General features: G+C 54.0%; 7 protein-coding genes across 7 annotated transcripts; 2 read left to right on the top strand and 5 right to left on the bottom strand.

Moving 5' to 3' along the window:
- Nucleotides 1-846: 846 nt before the first annotated feature.
- On the bottom strand, nt 847-5,350 carry SNF2 (transcriptional regulator; the record flags this gene model as incomplete). The annotated part of the gene is made up of 3 exons (XM_053196430.1): nt 847-1,074; nt 1,127-5,167; nt 5,261-5,350. The coding sequence occupies 3 exons, from the start codon at nt 5,348-5,350 to the stop codon at nt 847-849; spliced, it is 4,359 nt and encodes a 1,452-aa protein (XP_053046081.1).
- Nucleotides 5,351-6,693: 1,343 nt separating this feature from the next.
- On the bottom strand, nt 6,694-8,460 carry N0V96_007801 (uncharacterized protein; the record flags this gene model as incomplete). Its single annotated transcript, XM_053196429.2, has 1 exon — nt 6,694-8,460. The coding sequence occupies one exon, from the start codon at nt 8,458-8,460 to the stop codon at nt 6,694-6,696; it is 1,767 nt and encodes a 588-aa protein (XP_053046080.1).
- A 641-nt stretch (nt 8,461-9,101) lies between these two features.
- On the bottom strand, nt 9,102-10,040 carry N0V96_007800 (uncharacterized protein; the record flags this gene model as incomplete). Its single annotated transcript, XM_053196428.1, has 1 exon — nt 9,102-10,040. The coding sequence occupies one exon, from the start codon at nt 10,038-10,040 to the stop codon at nt 9,102-9,104; it is 939 nt and encodes a 312-aa protein (XP_053046079.1).
- An 886-nt stretch (nt 10,041-10,926) lies between these two features.
- SWC5 (swr complex subunit) lies at nt 10,927-12,043 on the top strand (the record flags this gene model as incomplete). Its single annotated transcript, XM_053196427.1, has 2 exons — nt 10,927-11,273; nt 11,341-12,043. 2 exons carry the CDS (start codon nt 10,927-10,929, stop codon nt 12,041-12,043), a joined length of 1,050 nt encoding a protein of 349 aa, XP_053046078.1.
- Nucleotides 12,044-12,196: 153 nt separating this feature from the next.
- On the bottom strand, nt 12,197-13,118 carry N0V96_007798 (uncharacterized protein; the record flags this gene model as incomplete). Its single annotated transcript, XM_065758135.1, has 4 exons — nt 12,197-12,759; nt 12,845-12,885; nt 12,943-12,961; nt 13,085-13,118. 4 exons carry the CDS (start codon nt 13,116-13,118, stop codon nt 12,197-12,199), a joined length of 657 nt encoding a protein of 218 aa, XP_065613277.1.
- A 497-nt stretch (nt 13,119-13,615) lies between these two features.
- N0V96_007797 (uncharacterized protein) lies at nt 13,616-14,876 on the top strand (the record flags this gene model as incomplete). The annotated part of the gene is made up of 4 exons (XM_053196425.2): nt 13,616-13,709; nt 13,772-13,962; nt 14,073-14,405; nt 14,565-14,876. 4 exons carry the CDS (start codon nt 13,616-13,618, stop codon nt 14,874-14,876), a joined length of 930 nt encoding a protein of 309 aa, XP_053046076.2.
- A 537-nt stretch (nt 14,877-15,413) lies between these two features.
- YTA7 (TAT-binding protein-like protein 7, AAA ATPase) lies at nt 15,414-20,376 on the bottom strand (the record flags this gene model as incomplete). Its single annotated transcript, XM_053196424.2, has 3 exons — nt 15,414-17,084; nt 17,136-17,414; nt 17,464-20,376. 3 exons carry the CDS (start codon nt 20,374-20,376, stop codon nt 15,414-15,416), a joined length of 4,863 nt encoding a protein of 1,620 aa, XP_053046075.2.
- Nucleotides 20,377-20,811: the final 435 nt, after the last annotated feature.

Raw genomic sequence — 20,811 nt, 5'->3', positions numbered from 1 at the left:
TGAGTGTAGTGAGCAGCAGAAGGTGGAAGGTGAGAGGTGAGAGGTCGAAAAAGGCACCGCCACCCCCGGCCCGCCCGTTCAGAAACCTGGGCCCAACCTCGATCGTTTCCCCCAGCCCCTCTATTATAACCAAATTAAACAAGACACATTGGGCATAAAAATCGACGTTCTTTCTTCCTCACGATGGACCAAATGGTTGGGCCGTCGTAATTTACAGGGCCATTCCCTACCTTGCCTGATGATCTCCCAACATATTATTAGCCGAGCACGTCAATACCCAAAAAGCAATTGACCCTTGCAAACGTCGATGGTACAGACAGCTCGATTGACTGACTGCTTATATATCCATCCGTGTACGTAAAATATCACGATATTTGCTACCAGGCAAATGGGATACACCTCATGCGTTCAAGTCCATCGTACTCACATCTATTAAAATACATTTGCTTGCTAGTCTAACAAACTTCGCAACGGGTCTCTGCCATCGTCAACCGGGACAGAACCTCCCCCCCTCCGTTGCCATCCATCCACCACCGTTCAACTAATTCCCTCTGCGGCCTCATTTCTGGCCCATGGTATTTGTATCGAGTGCCGTTCCCGCCGTTACCTTTACACGTTCCAAAAGCCTCCCAATCCTGTACGCCTGTAAATGTGCAACAGTCTTTGATGTTTTCGCAGTTTGAGTAGACCACCGCTTTGCGTTTGCGTTGGTCGCCTTTCGACTGTATGCCATCGCCATTTTCTTTTTAGCATCAAGCCCCCGAATAAAATAATAAAAACCTCACAAACGTCATGAAACGTCAAATGTGATCACTAGAACGTCGAAACCAATAAACCCCCATTCGGCTACTCCTGATCGCTTTGCGCACCGTTACTTGCACCGTTTGTCTCCTTGGCGCCGTTGGAGGCCGAAGAAATTAACTTGATCCTCGTGGTGGAAGTTGATGGTTGAGGCGTTCCGACGCTCGCACTCGCGCTAGGCGCCACTGAGCCTTCCTTACCGCCGTCGCTTTCCAATTCTTGCAACTCTGCATGCTTGTCGAGAGCTTTTTGGAGTTCTTCGTGGAAGAATTTCTGTGAATGTGTCAGTTTCAATGTCACAAAAAGAGTCAAGGGAGTCACTCACCTGAAGAGTAAGAGAGTCCTGGTACAGGAGCGATGCCTCCTCGTTGTAAGTCTGGCAGTTGCGGAACATAAGGTCAACGTCCTTGCGCATATCACCGAGGCTGTGGTACTGCTGCTTCTTGATCTTGGTCTCAATCTGCTTCATCGAAATAGGAGACTGGATGATCAAGTAGTAGTCGGCGTAATCGCGCTTGGGTGGCAGCGCAAGGAAGGGCCCAATGATGATTCGCTTGCCCGCAACCGACTCGTCATCATCCTCCTCTGGTGGCTCCGGATCATCTACCTCAAGGTTCATGAGTCCGTCGAATAGAGCCCTCGTGTTTGCCTGCAGGAGTTGGCGTTGCTGAGCCGACACTCGCGGCGTCTCGGAACCAACAGAGACCGACACCGCCTTAGCTCTACCTTGTGGGCCACGACGCTTCTTAGCCGGAGGCTCATCGTCCCCTTCTTCTGCCTTGCGCTTCTCTTGGTTCTTCGCGGCTCCTTTGCGGCCTCTCTTCTTGGGTGTTTCCACCTCCTCCGTGCTGGCACGACTTGCAGGGGGAGAGTCGTCAGCAGCATTAGCCATGGCGGACCTCTTGAGCCTGTTAGTCTCCCGCTTGTCTTTACGGGCTTGCTTTCGTGCTGCTGCCGCCTCTGGTGAGTCGTCGTCATCGTCGACAGCCATGAGCCACTGCTCTTCCGTGAGACCATCGTCGTAGCGAACCTTAGTTCGCTCACGAGCTCCACGTCCAAGACTTGTCTCAATCTCCTCCTCAATCGGGTTGCCATCACCCAGGTAGATGTCAGGAAGTTCATCCTCTGCGAGGAGACGAGGCTTAACCTTTGCTCCAGCTGCCTCGCCATAGGTTGGGTCTTGCTTCCGCTCCTCATCGAGTTTCTGGAAAACGACAACTTCATCGTCGCTACGCGCGAGGAGCAGGTTCAGTTCCTCATCGTCCATCTCGTCCTGGTCTCCAGTCTCCGCCATGTCGGCGCTTTCTAGGAGGGTACGCAGCATGGCATCACGATCCGTTTCTGTCGACTTGTTGTCGAAGCGACCGGCTTGGATGACCTTGCCATCCATGTCAAGCTTGAACCTGGCTCTTTCCAAGATCTTCTCTTCGACCGAGTTCGAACTGATGAGACGAAGAATTCGCACCTCGTTCTTTTGTCCGATACGATGAGCACGATCCTGAGCCTGCAAATCTTGATGAGGATTCCAATCGGAGTCGTAGATGATGACAGTGTCAGCAGTCTGCAGGTTCAGACCAAGACCACCAGCACGGGTCGACAACAAGAACATGAAGTAGTCCGAATCGGGAGCATTGAACTCGCGCAGCAGATCGGAACGCTCGTCTGACTTGGTTGTACCATCCAGACGAAGATACTTGAGGTTGCGGTATCTGAGGTAGTCCTCCATAATGTCCATGATGGCCGTCATTTGGAAGAACATGAGAACGCGATGGCCCGTTGCCTTGTACTTGGGCAGGATTCTGTCGAGAAGCTCAAACTTGCCAGCTGTTCTCCATAGCAAGTCGTTACTGATGCTCATAGGATTCATGAGATTCTCGACCTCATCAAACACAAACGGATGGTTGCAAAGCTTGCGAAGCTGCATAATCATGTTGCTCAAGCCGCGAGCACCAGCCTTGCCACCCTGTCCGTCGCTGACGAGGATCCTGTTGTGCGTGACCATCTGCTTGTAAAGCTTGGATTGCAAGGCAGAGAACTTGCACTTGATGACCTTCTCGGTCTTGTCCGGGAGATCCTTCTCGACATCCTTCTTCAGACGGCGGAGCAAGAAAGGACGCAACACCTTGTGCAGACGACGAATGACGAGAATCTGTTCTTCTTCTGTGAGTTCCATCTTGTCTTGTCCACCGGTGTTGGCAAAAGGTGTGTTGAACCACTCGTCGAAGGTTGTCGCAGACTTGAAAATAGTGGGTAGCGTGAAGTTGAGCATAGCCCACAGTTCCGTAAGGTTGTTCTGGAGCGGTGTACCAGTCAAGATGAGACGGAATCGGGTGTTGTAGTATTGTTGAATAGTAGTTGTCAACTTGGAGTTCTGGTTCTTCATACGGTGACCTTCGTCAATGATCATGTGGAACCACTTGATCTTGCTGAGAATTGGGCGATCCTTGATAATGTACTCGTATGTCGTGAGCAACACCTGGAAACGTCCTTGGCGAATCTTATCCTGATGCACTTTTCTGGCCAGAGGAGGACCCTTGTAGACAATCTTGCTCACAGAAGGCGCCCATTTCTCGAACTCGAGTGTCCAGTTGGTCAAAGTACTGAGAGGTACAATGACCAGGTAGGGGCCATCCTGCTTCTTGCGCTCAATGAGATATGTGATCAAACTGATGGTTTGGATAGTCTTGCCGAGACCCATCTCGTCGGCAAGAATACCGTTCAGGTTGTTGTTGTACAGGGAAATCATCCACTGCAGACCCTTGACCTGGTACTCCTTGAGCTTACCACCCACCAGGATATCGGCCTGTTCTGTGACCTCTTCCTTGATGCGATGAGCAACGGCGTAGTAGTCAATCTTTCGTCCACTTGTGTCGCCGTCATCCTCATCGGGTTCGCTCTCTTCCTCTTCTTCCTCTGGCAACTCCTCCTCTTCGCCAGTCTGCTCCAGCAGGGCCTTCCTTTGCTGAGACTTGACGGAAGCAGCGAGTTGACGCAAGAATCCATCGGTCTGTCTGAGAAGGTGGGTAATACGGGTATCCTTGGCTTCGTCAAGCAACTTGAGATAAGCCTCTTCATCGTTAGCTTTAAGAGCCTGCAGACGCTGCTTGGCAGTACGCTCAATTCTCTTTTGCTCTTCCTTCTCAATGTTGTAGTGCTGAGCAAACATGAGCTTATTGAGTTTGGTGGACTTGTTGCGCTGGCTTGAGGCGGTTTGTTGGATCTCGTTTCTGTGTTGAGTGATGGCGGCCAAGAAGTCAGTGTGCCTCTTCTTCTCGCGATTCTCTCGGATATCACGCTGCTGCTTCTCGAGCTTCTCTGTGATTCTGGCCTCGCGAACCGTCATCTTCTTTGTGCGGCGGTATCCGGAGCGGTTGGTCGTCATTGCAAGGTTGTCATAGAACATCATTGAGCGGCCAATCTTATCTCGCAGCGCCTTCTGCTTGGCGTACAAGCCGAGGCTCTTCATCTCAATGATCGCCTTAACCTTTGCACTATCGTCCAACTCAACATCGTCTTTGGTGGTATCCCAGTGGGCAATGTTTGCTGGGGTGTTTCTGAGCTCAGCGAACCGATCTCTCATGCGGTTGAATACAATTAGCTCCCTCTCGTACCGCAGCTGGTCGAAGTCGACACCAGTGGGGAATAATCCCGGGATAAGCTTGCGATTTTTCCGCTGAGTATGGTCGAAGTGGCTAATCGACTTGCGAATCAGGTTGTTATCACCGTAAGGGGACCTTACGGTCTTGAAGGTCGGCCCTTGGACTTCTGGAGGAGATTCAGACTTGGCTTCGGACCCGTTGATGCCGGGCTGTGCAGAGTCTCGACCAGTCGTTGCGGGTGTTGATGAAGCTGCCAGCGCGGCAGCCTCGGCGGCGATGGCTTTCCTGCGCTCGCGCTGAGCAAAGATAGCTTGCTGCATCTGCAGAGGAACTCCAGCGTTCTTGGTCAACAGCTTGAAAGCGTGGATCTGTTGTCTAAGCAAACTCAATTGTTGCGGATTGAACTGGCCAGCACCTGGGCCACTGGAAGGAGCAGCCGTCGAAGGAGATCCAGCTGCGGCGGCAGCGGCAGCATTTGAGTTGGCTGCAGGAAGCGCTGAGGCGCTGAGCGCACTTGATGTAGGAGGTTGTGACGGCTGGGGGTGCTGCTGGGCGGGCTGCGAGCCATTGACCGCGCCGTTGGGACCACCAGCCTGCTGCATCTGTCGCTGCTGTTGCATCTGTTGCTGTTGCTGCTGATGTTGGAGGAATTGTTGTTGCTTCTGTCGCATACGCGCTTGTTGTTGGAAGGACAAGACGAACTGCTCGGCCTTAATGTATTCGGGATCAGTGTTGGGGACGCCGCTCTCTCTCATCTGCTTGAATTTCTTTGGTGTGTTAGCATCGTAAAATCGCATCAAGACCTGACATATCATCGGGATGTGGGAGAGATGCGGTCATGATGAAGAAAAGGCTCTTACATTGAATATCTCTTGAGCCTGTTGAGGAGTGGTAGTCGCCATGCCGGCGCCAGGGAGCTGGACGGCAGGCGCAGCCTGTACTGAAGCCATGGTGGGCGATGTGTGTACTCCAGCAAATCTAATGACTGCGGGAATCTCTAGAAACGCGACGGCAATCTCGCGCGCATTATCATGCAAAGGCGTCGTGGGTGTGGACAAGTGGAGCCTTATTGAAGGTTTGTCGCGCTCGGCTCGTCGCGAAATGAGAGACTAGAAGGCTATTGGTGATAAGGACGGAAAATGCAGCGCGTCGATATCGAAAACACAAGGTTTGGGGACGGCGATGTGGTTCGGAGACAGCAAGGTTGATGCCGTGGTCGGAACGGAAACACGTCGGTCGCGTAGAATCGAATTCACCGAGATGGCGGATGGAGTTGAGCGGCAGAGGCGATGGATGGGGGACGCGAATGCGGTGTCGCGAAGCGTGGGGGAGAAATGGGTGGAAGGGTGAACAGGACGTGATGCGAGAAAAAAACGGGAGTTGATCGGAAGGGCGCGGCGTCGGGGCGTTGCCTCGAGCAAGATGCGCGAGGAAATCGCGTGGAATAGGTTGCTGGACACTTTCCGAGATGGGTGTCGATGCCTGTAGAGGGGGGATGGCGATTTTTCGATGCGCGCGGTGCCGGTTGAGATGGAGAGGTGAGGACAACGACAAGATTCATTGATGGTTGGTGCGGACTCTGTGAAACTGAGTCCCCGTAATTTTCAGCACCGCAACAAGTTGTTGCCTGAGGCGTCAACACTAATCTGCTTATGTACAAGCGAGGGCGCTTGGGCCAACTCGTTCCCTGTTTTACTGCAGGCAAGCAGCGGCCGGCCTGGTCGGCCACTGGTTGGCTTCGGATACTATCCGGGCCACATGCGCGCCTCAAACCGTGGCCTGTCAGGTTCATCGGCCACCAAGGAATGCCAGATCCACGCCGCTTGGCATCTGTCGTCTTTCGTTTGCAGCAAGGTGAAGAAAAATGTTTAGGTTGTCGGCGCATCGGAGGCGCGTCTTTCTCTCGTAGACCCCATACTATTTCCTCAGACGCGCGTTGGCTGAAGTACCTACCCCGGGCCAGGCCCGGTGAGTTGGCCGTGGCGGGGACGTCCACACACTCCCGTTCTGCAAGTGTCAGCGGCTTTGCGTGTCTCCATGTTTGGGGGTTGCTCCCAGCGAAGCTAATCTGACGGAAAGATGAACAAGTGGAGAGATCCTTCCAGGAATGCAGGCCGAATGGCAGGCTTGCCATTTCCCTGGTCTTTCTCCCCGTACCCATATCCCAAATGCAACCCAGATTGATGAGCCAGCACTGCTCCAAAGCTTCCTTCGTCCAAATTTAAGCTCATACTCTTGTCATGATTCCCCACGAGATCATACAATGAGGCACGATAGCAGCAGCGCAAAATTCTCACCGCTTCACCCTTTTCTTGTCCGGCTCCCCTTCGTCGTCACTCACATCCGCGTATTGAGTGACGGGCTGGGTCGTCTGCCACGCCGCAGTAAACATTGGGTCTTTCTTTGCAGCATCGGCATATTTCAGTAGTGCTTCTCTGGGGTCTTCGTGAAGCATCTTGGCGAGAGGAATGTTCTCTGCGATGTGCTTTTCGTCTGGCTGGTTTCGCATGAAAGGCGTTTGCTCCAAGACTGCTGGTCTTCTGGGATCCTTGGACTTGCCTGAAGCTGTGACTCCCGCATTTCTGCGGCTAGCCATTGCGCTTCCTGGTGTGATGATAGCATCTCCAGACATTCCCGTCGTCATATCGGTCGTTCGGGACGGATCGTCGTCGATGTGCCTCTTCTTTGGCGCTCGTGACATAACTTCCACAGCGCCCCGCATGGACATTGTCGGGCTGTAAAGCACATGTGTTTCGCCATTCGCAGACCCCGTGATAATCTGATTTATCTTGGGATGCCAGTCGACAGTGATGAGAGGTGCTCCGGGTGTAATTGGTGTGACATGTTCGGCTCTCAGATTTCCGGGATTCAGAATGTGCAGGTCGCCTGTTGCGGAACCTGTCAAAATGCTGGTCGAGTTGGGAGAGTACCTGATGTTGCTCATCGGGAAGTGATCTGACGTCGAAGCATGGTCCACTGTGACAAGAGGCGTCTTGAACTTCCGTGTGTCCCATAACTTGATCGTATTGTCACCTCCGCGGGTGACGACCATACGACCGTCAGAGGAGATATCCACACCTCCGGTCCAGGTATCGGCTTTGTGGGCGTCTCGGATCTCTGCCGTTGGCCGAGAAAACGGGCTGTTGCCGCTGTACATGACCAGCGAGCCGTCTAGTGCGGCCGCAACCAACACATTGTTGCCACCTTGTGCCGGCGCGCCCCAGGCAACCGCCGTCATCCTCGTTCGACCAGCAGATCCCGCCGCCTTGGACTTGAAGACAATCACGTCCCTCTGACTGCGCTTGTTGTTGATATCCCAGATTCTCAGGGTACTGTCGGTGCCAGCAGTCACACAGAGGTTCTTGTCGGTCGGATGCCATGTTCCTGTGGTTACTTCTGAGATGTGCCCCTTGGTGTTGTTCATGTCCCTGAGGTACATGTCGCCCTTGACAAATTCGGTCAAAATGTCGCCGTCCCTCGACATAATCTTTGCCTGCGGGTGTGCCGATACGCAGAGAAACACACTCCCAGCGAGGGGGTTGAACTCGACGTGGTGGATCGGGTGCGACTCGGCATTCGCGGCAGACGATTTCGCTTCCCATGGATCAACGCTTCGAAATGCTCGTAAAGTACTGGGGGTCATGGACGCGAAGTCGTGCAAGTTGATTTTGCAGTCGAGTGAGGCTGACACGAGTCTTCCACCTGCTGGGTCCAGCGTTACTGTGGTGACTGCTCTTTCGTGGGTTTTCAGGACCAATTCGTGCGAAACCGGGTAGTCGTCGCCATCTTCGGAGTCGTCCGAATCGGAGTTGTCGCTGTCACTGTCATTATCTGAGTCGGACTTCTTTTCTTTGTGATCAGCACTTGGCGGACCTGCGGATCCCTCAATGGAAGCTCCCGTCGACGGCTTCTCTGCCACTCTTCGGCTCCGATCGATCTGGGCGGCGATGTTGGCTTCCTTTGTCTTTTTTCCAAATGACGCCGGTAGGAACGCGCGCATAGGATCGTCTGCGGCCAACTCGGGGCCTTCGACTACGAAGTCTTCGTCGTCGCTACTCATTGTTGCGGACTGGTCGGAGATGAGAGGAGAAGGTGTGTCAGGAGGGAAAATTGCGAAAAGGTAATTGAGGTAGGGTCCCCAATTCTAGGTACGGAGGGACCGAGAATCGTACACCAGATGGGGTGATGTCAGGCAGGAGCACTTGGGCAAGGGTCCTGCTACCCTGCCGCGCCTGCTTAGCCCAAGGTTTGCTGGCGGTATCCATATTCCATGGTATCCAAGGTGTTGGTCATAGCGTCCAACGGCGTTATTCTTCCTCCACCTATCCGTATTCATGTACGAATATAATGGAACTTGCCTCGAGGCTCGGACTGGTGAATGAGCAAGTAGCTTCAATTTTCTATGCAGGTAGGACGTATCTCCGCTACTACGCTTCTTGCGTGTATCTTCATCCTAACAACATATGTTCTTGTTCACCTGCGACGCTTCGCTCCCATTCTTAAATTGAAAGTTCAGGTGAAGTACAGTATTGGGGCATCTAAAAATACACCACGTTTGCTGGAGCTGAATATGTCTCTTGCCCACTGTAGATGGCAAAATATTCTGTCGAATGAGTCCGTCGGTCAATTCTCGAACGTACCAGCTCCCAGCTGTCATCCGAGGCTACACTCATGAGCCCACTGTGCCATCTCTACGCAACGCTAAGACGCGATCGCTGCGAGACGCTTAATCTCTTCCTGCTTCATCCGATCCTGAACCTTGAGCCTCTCTGGGATGACTTGCTCCCGTGGCGCCGTTATCTTCCATCCGGGCAGCGACTCGACGCCCAACAACCTCAGGGTGGCCTGCTCCACAAGACTGTACGAACCATCCGCCCTATCAAAGACGTGAGGCTGGTTCAAGAATACCGGTGGATTCGTGATGATACGCAGCCGCCGCAGCGGGTTCCTCGAGGCGCTGTGGAGCATCAACGGATGCAAGAGATACACGTCCCCTACCTCCCCGTGAGCCTCGACAAAGTCACCGCAGCTCCGCGCGAGCTCGTTGAACCAGTCGAGGTTCTTCTCCTTTGAGAAATCGGGATCGTCTCTGGGTACCATTCGCGGCGAGACCCCGTCTGTGTGCTCGTACAGATGGCGTGCGACGCCGGCCATCGCCTCGGGACAGATATAGGTCCCGCCGCCGCCGGGGACAATGTCCGTGAAGAGCGGGATCACGAGCAGGCCTTGTTCGGGGGAGTCTAGGTAGTGGACGAAGAAGTCGCCGTCGACGTGCCAGATGCCCAGCTCCTTGGGGTCGGGCTCTGTTCCCTCGTACTCCTCGCTGCCCAGGTTGACAATGAGGGAGTCCCTCCACTCCTTTGACTCGGGCGCCACCCGGTCCTCGCCGCCGCACAGCTCGCAGATGGCGGCCCATGCCTTGGGCGCGTATTCGGAAGCATCAAAGGTGCGGTGATGGGGCATGTTTGTTACTTGCTTCCAGGTTGACTTGTCGTTGGGGTCCATGCCCAGTCGGGTCCAGACGTCTTTGGTGACCCATTCTGCTTGATCCTTTGTGAAGCAATTGCTCAGCTTTAGCCAGCCTGTTGTTCTAAAGTGCTCCTTCTGGGCTTCAGTGAGCGGTTCTATATTGGCAGACATGGCTGTGATGACAGTGAAAGGTATATTTCTGTCTTTGCCAGAGTGTCTAAGTAAGTATATTTTGTAAATAAAAATAGACAGCAAGGTGGAGTGTATAAAGGTGCACTTGATTCTACTCTGGTCAATTGAACGCCGACAGATGATTGAATCGAGATTCCAACCAGAGATAAACTTGGTCTATTTATGTTTCGAGCCCAACGAAGGGCAGAAATCCCGGGTGTCTGTATTGACCAGCGCTAAAGCTTCTGTCGTGCGGGGGAGCTCATGATCAAACACATGTAGGAGGATATGCAGAATGATCACCGACTCGGAAGGCGTGCCGGGAAAGAAACCTACAAGGCGTCGAATTACAACCCGCCGTGCCGGCTAAATTGATTTTATGGAGCCGGAGTCCGGCCTCCCCAAGTGGGTGATAAAATGGATTTCCTCTCATACGTCTTGGAAAAGTACCCATCTTACTACTCATATCAGAATTACTACCCTTCTCACATCATTACCCTTCTTGTATACATAGAAGAATATACTGTATCTCACAGATAGTAGCACTAGTGATATTAGCGGTGGGAATTGCTTTGTCAGATGTGTTCGAGCGGAAATCGATTCTGTCACCCACTTGCTCTTCTACTGAAAATAACGGTATAGGTACACTGTGTCAATGATGCTTTCAACCGGATAAAACCAAGGGCGTCGAGGAATATGGCAGTAGGTGATGGATGGTGGGGGTAATGCCCTCTGATTGGACACAGACCACCCTTCACCGAGCGCCTTCGGTCACGATTGCGCCGATAACAGCCGACCGAACTTTCTCAGCCGTGGAAGTCACTTGCTCAAACGCGCCTCTCGACTTCCTCAAAACCCACGTCAACCCCCACCATAACCTCAAAATATGCCTCCCGATCCGACCATAGACGATGAAGAGTACGAGTCCTCCCAGGACTCGGACTTTGCGCCTGAAGACGCAGCCGCAGCCGACGATGGCGCCTCAGAAGCGTCCGACTCTGAAGCCGACGACGGCGAAGACGCAGCAAAGACAATGACCAAGCGCAAGCGCGATGCCGGCGGCGACGAGGCTGCAGACTTTGAAAACTCGGGTGATGAGGCCCTGATTAAGAAGGCAGCGAAAAAGAAGCTCAAAAAGGCAGCGAGGGATGCGGCCGCTGCCCTGGCCCTAGGCGTTGATGACGAGGGAGGCGAAGGAGGGTTGGTGAAGACGCGGAGCATGCGGGCTGCAGAGTGAGTTAGAGACACGGCCATCTCTCGTATGATCTTATTTCAGTGTCACTGACAATTTGTGTCACAGAAAAGAAGAGCGCAAAGTCGCGGCCGCATCTGGCCCTGTAACGGTCGACGTCGATGTCCTCTGGGCACAAATGCTCTCCGGTCAGAAGGCGACAGCAGCACCAACCGGCGAGAACGAGACCGGAGGCGGAGTAGAAGCCGATGCCACGCCCATCGCCGCGGCGCCTGACACGAGCAAGCCGGACGAAGCCCAGGCAGGCGACCCATCAGACACGATCCGCATCAAGCGAACCTACAACTTTGCAGGCAAAGTCCACACCGAAGAAAAAGTCGTAGCGCGCTCCTCGGCCGAAGCAAAGCTCTATCTCGCCTCCCTCGGCAAGGACGCCGCCGCCGTCGCGGAAACAGCGGACGCGGACGCGGACAACGAGGGTGGTGAACCGAAACGCGTCCTCAAGAAGGCGTTCCGCTCGGCCTTTGAGCCCGTCATTGAGATTGTCAGCCAGCGCTCGGATCTGAACCTCGGCATGACGGTGCGGATCAAGGCGAGGGAGAAGGAGGCGCAGGCCAAGAAGCTCAACACGGTGCAGAAGAGCAAGATGGACTGGGCCGGGTTCGTGGACAAGGAAGGGCTCAAGGACGAACTCGAGCTGGCGGGCAGGGCCAAGGGGTCGTACGCCGAGAGGCAGGATTTCCTGGCGCGTAGTGAGGCCAAGAGGGAAGACGATGCGCGGCGGGCGAGGATGGCTGGCCGTGTGCAGTGAAACCCCTTTTTGCGTTGTTGTGTTGTTGTTCTTCACCTTACGTGGCTTCACGGTGGTCTTGGGTATTGGATACGGTTCGGCGTTTTATTCATGGAGATAACAGAAAGAGATACCCCCTAAACAAATTACAGACATAACTTATACAGGACCAGACTATAGCTTCGCAGCCGCCTTGCCTCCAGGCGGCAAGATGGCAATGTCCTGGTAAGGGACGCCCAGGTACTCGTAAATGAAGTGAAACCTATCGCTCCCGAAAAACGGCTCGCCCTTGCCATGCTCATTCACAACCCAGAACCACGGCGCGCCAAACGCACCATGATCAATCGCCTCCTGCGTCTTAGCCTTGACCGAGTCCTTGATCTCCTGCGATCCGGCTCCTTGCAAGATCTTCTTGACGTCCGCCTCGCTGAACAATTTCTCCTGCGTTTTGCCGCCGCTGGCGGGCGGCGGGTACTTCTTTGGCGCGTCGGCAACCACCTTGGCCAGGACGTCGGGCTTCGTGAGGTTGAGATTGGGCGGCTCCCAGAAGCAGTGGAGGAACCAGTGCCATGCCGTCTGGTACGTGGCGTCGGGATAGTTTGCTTTGATGAAGTGCAGGGCGCGGAGGGGACCGACTGTCATGCTTCGCTCCATGAAGCTTTCCGGCGTGGTGATGCCGGGCTTGCCTGCTCGGGCGGAGGAGCGGCGGGCGTCAAAGGTGCCGTACTCTGCCTTGGCTGGGAGTGTCCATGGCGGTTTGTTTCCTGCAAGATGAGTGAGTTGGATTATTATCACATTTCTAAGACACCTGGATGAATATACCTGAAGCGGCATTGATGGCGCCAAGGAGAACAGGGTGAATCCTGATGGGGTATGGTGGTCAGTGTCTGTGAATGTCATTTGAGGCCAAGGCGACGAACTCTATTTGGACTCCATGAGCTGCGAGAAGTTCCTGGTTGTTGATAATATGAGTGAAGGCGATATAACTATACAGCGATGCTGACGACTATCATCAGTAAAGCGCTTCGTTCCTTGGAATACCTGGTACACTGTGAGACTCACCAATGTCTATGTAAGCATCAATCTTGCCGCCCATCTTAGCGGTACTCGGACACAAAAGTTATAGTGATGTTTGCTATTCGGGCTTATTGACGGACAAGAACGTAATAATCTCCGTCGCACACCCGATGGCGCAATCTTTGTAGTAGATGTTGAACAGAGGTTGATCAAGACAAGTTGATGAAGTGGACTTGAGGTGGATGGTGTGGGGAACCTCGGCACAAGCCAGTGGGTGTCTGGGGTACGGATAAAGCTCCAGTCTCTTAGCTTCAAGCTCAATCGGGGAGGATCACTAATACACGTTCACGTACCGAGCCCCGACGGCATGTGTACGAGGTCTCACATTACCTTGCGCAACTCAAGGCATATATACTGTGTTGCGCTACGATATCTAAGTTGACGTGGATTCTATGACTTGATAAAACATCATATTTGAAATACTTGTCATCACGTCACATGCTTGAGAATCCCCCGGTCACATCCCACACGTAGAGAAGATCACACACTTCATTCTTCTCAGCTTATACACACACAATGGGCGAAGCCAAGCAGGTAGCCTTAGTAGTCGGTGCCTCAAGAGGCATAGGTCGACAAATCGCCATTGAACTCGCGAAGAATGGTTATGCAGGTACTGCCAATTCCTCCTGTCTTCTCCATTCAAAGGATCGAGTAGCTTACGCTTATTATCAGTCGTCGTTGCTGCAAAGACCACCAGCGATGCGTCCAAGGCCAATCCTTTCCCACCGAATCCCAACTCAAATGATTCAACCATCAGCACGGTAGCCCGCGAAATCCACGAGGCCGGCGGCGACGCAACGCCCATCGCCGTCGACGTCCGAGACCAAGACAGCGTCGCACGGCTGATCGAACAGACGATCAAGGTATCCATCCATCAGAATTCTCCTCGTTGTACCAACAGTGACCCGTTCTTCACCTCGCAGTCCTTCCACAAGTGACACCCACTGACATAAACCTCCTCCTCCTCCCCCAGATCTACGCCCGCCTCGACGTACTTGTCTACAACTCGGGCGCAATCTGGTGGGCCTCGGTCGAAGACACGCCCCCCAAACGCTTCCAGCTCATGCAGCGCGTGAACCCAGAGGGCCTCTACCTAACCCTCCACGCCGCGCTCCCGCACCTGAAATGCCAGCGCCGCGGCCGCATCGTCGTCGTCAGTCCGCCCATCTACAGCCGCTTCTTCCGAGGCAAGACGGCCTACGCCATGGGAAAGGTCGGCATGAGCGTCCTAACGAAGGGCCTGGCCATGGACCTCGTCCGGCAGGGGTTGGATGACATGGCCATTACGAGTATCTGGCCCGCCGCGGTATGTTGCCTTTTTTCCTCTATTTTTTTCTTTTTGTAATCTTCTTCTTGGAAGGAAAGCATGCTTCTTGGTCTCATTAATGTTCGACACATGAGTCTGATGTCTTCAGCCATGTTCAACATACATTGAACCCCGTAAACTAACAAAAGTCCATCATAGGCCATCGAATCCGCAGCAACCCAAAAATTCCAAGCCGCAAACGCCGACGAATCAAAGGACCTGCGCAAGCCCACAATCTTCTCCGACGCCATCCTCGAGATCCTGCGCGCGCCCGCGGCAAAAGTCAACGGCGAGCTCGTCCTCGACGAAGACTTCTTGCGGGACCACGCCGGCGTCACGGACTTTTCAAAGTACTCTGTCGTTCCCGGAGCCGAGCCACGGAGAATCATGCCCGCGGAACTGCCCGATCTGCGCGTCAAGGAGCAGGACGACGAGGGGAAGAGGTATGACAGCGCCAAAGCGAGGCTTTGAAATGGAGGGAGTACGTTGGGTAAGCTATCTTGAGTAGAAATATAACGATTTCCCGAGAGAGACATGATTACGTTATGTAACTGTGGCGTCGAAATTAAAGGCATGGAGCGTTGTCAACGTATGAATACAAGCTCTCGAGCCAGAGAGATTGACCCAGCCGTGCCATTATCCTCTTCACGATCGTCGAGACATGCACAGAAAAGCTTCTTCAGGATAACATAGTGCAATGCAATTTTGTCTATTGCCTACCCCATGCTACACAGAGTAGGATGCGGTGAATTCTCGATATAATGCACTTTATCACAAGAAAAAGGGGGTCGTCCCGTCGCTCACAAATTAGACCATTGCCGGTTGCCCTCCCCTCCCGCCTCCAACCCAGCCAATCAACCCCTTCCATCGTCAACCTGTTTTCCGCCATGGATGCCGGAAAGAAAAAAGACTTAAGATAGCGGGGGAAATCAAAAGTAATTCAAAGGAAACGTGCTATGATACAAGTCGTGGGGAGCATTTGCTGTTCGGCTACGCATGTCCCCCCTTTCATGCTTGCTGGCTCTGCTGGAACAAGCCCTGGATGCTCTCAATGTCGCTAATGGTCTCATTGAACACGTTGGTCAGGTCGCCGAGCACCTTCATACGGTTCCACTCATGCCTCGTGTTCCAGATCTCGTCCATGAGCTCGCGGTTGATCTGCTCCAACTGCTCAATAGTGCAGCCCGATGTTCTCTCCGTCAACTCGTCCAGGAATTGCTCGACTTGGCCCTCGTGGATGACGGGCTGCTGCTGCGAAGATGACGAACCAGAGTTCCTAATGTCTTCGCTTGTTGAGTCATTGAGAATATTGACCAAGGGCATGGCGTGCTTCGAGTCTCCTGAGCTCCTAGACTTGTTAGGAGACGATGTCTGACTGCCGGGCGGGTGAATGATCCCTCGCGCCATGCCATGGGCTTGGGAGTGTGGCCAAGCTGCGTCGCTAGAAGTTGCCTGGCTCACAGAATCCATGCCAGCAGGGATTTGGGTATCTTGCAGCTGCGAATTGTCGCCTTGGCTGGATTGATCTGGATGGAACCCGTTTGTCGGTCCTGTCGCTTGCGTGCTCCACTTGTCTGTCGATCTGTCCGATGGATCTGACGTCTTGGTGGTGGAAGCGTCGTTCACAATCGCAGAAGGCGACATGCCGGGGGGCACTGTGGTGATAACAGATCTTTGGGATACCTGTGTGGCCCCAGTTGTCGCGTTTCCTTGAGGCGGCCATTGAGCCGGTGGCTGCATGGAGCTGTCCTGAGTCGTGTCGTCGTCCACGCCGCTCATGTGCACGTCGCTCTGCCGAGAAGGGTTGGATGTGCCATTGCTTTGCTGATGGGATCCCACGCCGCCACTCGGTCCCGGGCTCATGACCTGGAAACGAGCCATGGCATGACCAGACCCAGGAATCTGCTCGCCCAGAGTAACCGGCCCTTGTGAGTCGCTGTCATTACCGCCACCCACATCGCCTTGAACTCGGTCGAGAACAGACTGAAGCGCTTTCTTCTTCCTCGCCTTCTCAGCTTGGACCTTGGCGCGTTGAAGCTGTCTCTGGTGCAACGCCTCCCAGTCCACAGTGCTGGTGTTGCCCTCAATCGTAGCGACGTCGACTTCGACATTGCTGACAAGCTCGTTTGCCTTGAGCGTCCGCTCTTTGTCGCCAATGTTCTTGGCATCTTTGGCAAGCGATTTGATGTCCCGAAGGAAGTCTTTTGGTCGACAGTAAAAACCGTTCGATAACCTCTCCTCAATGGTTGTCGTCTCGAGATTGTAGAAAGTCTTGCCAGAAATTGTCTCGCGTAGCACGTCAACATCGTACTTGTCCTTTACGATCTCAAAAGGCCGATGCTCTATGCCCGCTACGTCGGGGCGTACATAGTTGGGATCCTTTTCGAGGAAGAGGTAATCCAGCTGACCGGGGGTAAGGACGGGCTGTCTGAACTTCTTGTATTTCCTGTTAATCTGGTCCATAATTGGCTGTAGTTGCACCTTCAAGATATTGAGCAACTGGTGGTCGCGTTTCTGCATGGCCTTGATCTCTTCCTTGGTGGGTACTTTCGGTGGCGGCGGCGGAGCAACGGGGAGCTCCTCCAAGACTCTCTTCTTACGGTTGGCAGGATCAGGGAAGTCAGCTGGACTCTTGCGAATATGGTCGACAATGGAAGCAAAGTATTCCCGCCGGTTTGACTAGTAAGATTAGCCAAGAGATTCCCGCAAACCTTCATCTGTTGTACTTACATGCTTCGGCCGCTGGATCTGCAATCGGTTTTTGCGGGAAAAGGCAAATAGCTCCCGGACGAGCTCGGGCGCAAGGTCCTCCCCAGCTTCATACTCAGCCGTGGCAAGCACCAGAATGGGATCCGTAGGCGGTATAGACTTGAGCATGTTCTTGAATGTGATGAATGGTAGTGTGTCTCTCATAGCGGCATACCACGATTCGATGCTCGGGATGTAGATGACACTTGGCTTATGTCTCTTCACTTCAGTGAACAAACTGACAATGACCTGTTCCATGGGCTGCGAGATGTTAGCAATGTAGGCATGAATGGGATGGGAATGAACCTACCCGTCCGTCAGCCAGTAAGTTGGGAAGCCCAAAGTTCTGAACGTGTACACCTTCGAAGTAGTGCAGCAGGGCAGAGGACAAGTAGCTCTGGCCCATGCCCGAAAACCCGTGGATCAGGAATCGCGGGCGGAAGATTCTAGACCGCTCAAACTCTTGGTGCAGAGCTTCTCTACCAAAGCCGTGGTCCTCATCCTCGAATTGCTCGAACATGGCTTCTTCCAACGCTGTCAGCTTCTTCTTACGAGGCAAAACATCGTCCAGAGCCCTCTTGATCGATGTGAACTGGTCTCTAAGCAGTGGCTCGATCCCCTTGGGCAAAGGAGAAGCGCCTGTGCCGGCGGATCTCTCAGATGACGGAATCATCTTCTTTATCGACAGCATGAAATCCGTCGCGTGGATGTTGATCTTGTCAGGATTGACGATGAGCTTGTCTTTTGACGAGTAGACCTGCGGGTATGTCCTCTGAATGGAGTTGAGAGCAGCCTCCGTGCAGAGAGCACGGAGATCGGCACCACCATAGCCCTTGGTGTTTTCGGCGAGCTGTTGCTTGAATGGCTCTGAGAGACCCCAGTCCTTGGTGTGGATCTCAAGAATGGACCGTCGACCGGCCACGTCTGGGAGTGGGAAGTAGAACTCTCGATCGAATCGTCCGGGTCGTCTGAGAGCGGGGTCGATGTTGTCAGGACGATTGGTGGCGCCGATTACAATAACCTGTCCGCGGCCGTCCATACCGTCCATCAGGGCCAGGAGTGTTGAGACGATGGAAGCGTGAATCTGCTCCTGCTTGCTGGAGCGCACCGGAGCCAAACCATCAATTTCATCGAAGAAAATGATACTAGGCTGCGTTCTTCTCGCTTCCTCAAAGAGCAGACGCAGCTGCTTCTCTGCTTCACCAACCCATTTGCTCAGAGCATCGGCTCCCTTTCTCATGTAAAAAGTGATCTTGCGCCCACCGACGCCCACGGAATTGGCAAGGGCTCTAGCAAGCAGAGTCTTACCAGTACCGGGTGGACCGTGGAAAAGAACACCTCGAGGTGGCGTGACGTGGAATCTCTGGAACAGCTCGGGGTATAGAAGAGGGAGCTGGACCATTTCCTTCAGCTGATCGATGTGACCTTGAAGACCGCCGACGTGATTGAAGTCCACAGTAAGATCGACACCAAGAGGATCGGCATCTGCCAAAGCCTTCTGGTTCTTGATCTTGCCAACGTTGGGTGCTGCCCCCACGCCACCCTCTCCACCCAAAGGTTGCGCAAGGCCAGGAAGAAGTCCAGCTGGAGCGGCGGCCGATGTGGGCGTCATGCCAACATTTCCTGCAGCAGGCCCTGATCGTTGGCCCATTTCATCGTCACTGCTGTCCGAGTCGACACCTCCTGCGGCCATTCCGGAACCCCAAGGCCCGCCAAGGAGTGACCCGGCACCGCCTCCGCCTCCAAAAGGTCCGAATGTTGTGTTGAGGGCGCGATCCCAAGCTTGACTTGCACCCCCACGGCCACCGCGACGACGTGCAGGAGTCGGGGCTGGATCTTCGCCGTCATCTTCCTCAATGTTTACGGCAGAGAGGGGTGGCATGAAGTAGTTCATGGGCTTCGCGGCGGCTCTGCGTCGCTTGGATGCTGTTTCTTGATAGATGATGGCGGGTGAAGGTCGTCGTGGACGCCGCGAGCGGGAGTCCTGCCTTAGCTCGTGGAGCTCTTCGGCCAACTCGTCTTGGTCTAGCTCGACTTCCTCGGCTGACTCGGCGCCACGGCGCGAGCTCCGGGTGGATCGACCCTTTGGCTTGGCGGCCCTACCGCGCGGAGCCGGGCTGTCGAAATCGCCGTCGTCACCGTCGCCGGAATCCTTCTTGGGCGACTCAGACATGCGATCTTCCTCCCCTGCTGACTCTTCGCCGGGCTCGAAATCGCTACTTGGCTCTTGAACAGATTTTGATTTCCGAAGCCCGTTGCGACGAGTTAGGCGCCCAGATCGTTTGGGGACGTCATCGTCGGCTTCGCCTTCGGCATCAGCCTCCGGTTCGGCGGGCTCAGCAGGCCCAGAGCCACTTCCTCTCTTTGCCCTGGTTCGTCGCGTGACGATTGGACCTTCGTCTTCGTCGTCATCGTCATCTTCGGCCACGATGTCTCCCTGTACGATTTCTGTCGATTCTTTGACATCCTCCATCTCGGCATCCTTGGTTTCTTCAATGGCTTGCTCAGCATCGCCAGCCAATTCATCAACATCTTCCTCCCGAGGACCGCTGCTTTCTTGGGTGGCCTCTTCAATTGTCTCGGGTCCCTTCTTCAAACCCTTAATGGAGCGGGAAGATCGAGTACGGGCCAGGGTCTCGGGGCTCCTAGAACGAGAGGCAGGCCGTCCATGTTTGCCGGAATTGGTGAGTTCGACGTGCTCCTCGCCATACTCCTCGGTGTGGGCACGAGTTGATCGTCGAGTAACACCGGGAGCGGTCGTCGAAGCATTCTTTGGCACTTTGAGCTTGATCATTAAGCTGTCCTTTTTCTTGGGCTTGGGCAAATCCTCAGAGAGCACGTCGTCTGACTCTTCGGCAGGGTCGGAATCGTCGTCTTCGCTTTCTTTGTAGCTATTGTGCTTGGTCGCGGCCTTTCTTGACCTACGACCGGCTGCATTGACAGGCATGACCTCTTCTTCTTCTTCGTCATCTTCAGAGACGAAGGAGCCTTCGTCTTGGCTATCAGACACGTCATCATCGTCTTCATCTTCAATGTCGGATCCTCGATAGCGGTTGTTGCGGCGCCTTCCACCGCCACCGGCGTTCCTTTGACTCTTGGATCCGCGCGATCGCTTTTTGGTGCGAACGGGGGGGCCATCCGCGCCGGGCTCGAAGTTCTCGTCATCGGAATCCGACTTGTTAGGATCGAAATCCTCGATGTCGCGCTTTCGTTTCGACGGCATTGTGGCTCGATTGAGGAATTAGACGATGTGTGGTGGTTGAAAGGGTTGGTATCACGTTCTTTGAGTGTTGTGCACGCCCGGGAAAGCTATTGCTTGCTGCTAAGCTACCTCGAGCCAAGGTCTGGACACTGATGATTAGCATAAACATGCAAACAAGGATAAAATTGTAGGAAATCTCCAATAGAAGAAAACCAGATCAATCCCAATCTTCATTGCAGCGACTGATAACACGAAGGGAAGCAGGAAGGCCATACCAGTGTCTTAGCGCTCAGGGAGAGTGATGTGCAAGAACAATGGAGGCGTTAGGCAAAGGTGTTTGCGCGGCACAACGCCATTGGCTTCTGAGCAATCCGATCGCAAAAAGTCGAGTCGGCCTGGATGTCGACGACAGTTTTCGCTGGCGATAATGCACAGCGAGGAATGAAAACACCGCCT

This window comes from Colletotrichum fioriniae, assembly GCF_027942845.1.
Source record: "Colletotrichum fioriniae strain IMI 355084 chromosome Unknown scaffold_9, whole genome shotgun sequence".
Classification (NCBI taxonomy): domain Eukaryota; kingdom Fungi; phylum Ascomycota; class Sordariomycetes; order Glomerellales; family Glomerellaceae; genus Colletotrichum; species Colletotrichum fioriniae.
The sequence above is the reverse complement of the archived record's forward strand: the minus strand, read 5'-3'. Positions and strand labels throughout refer to the sequence as shown.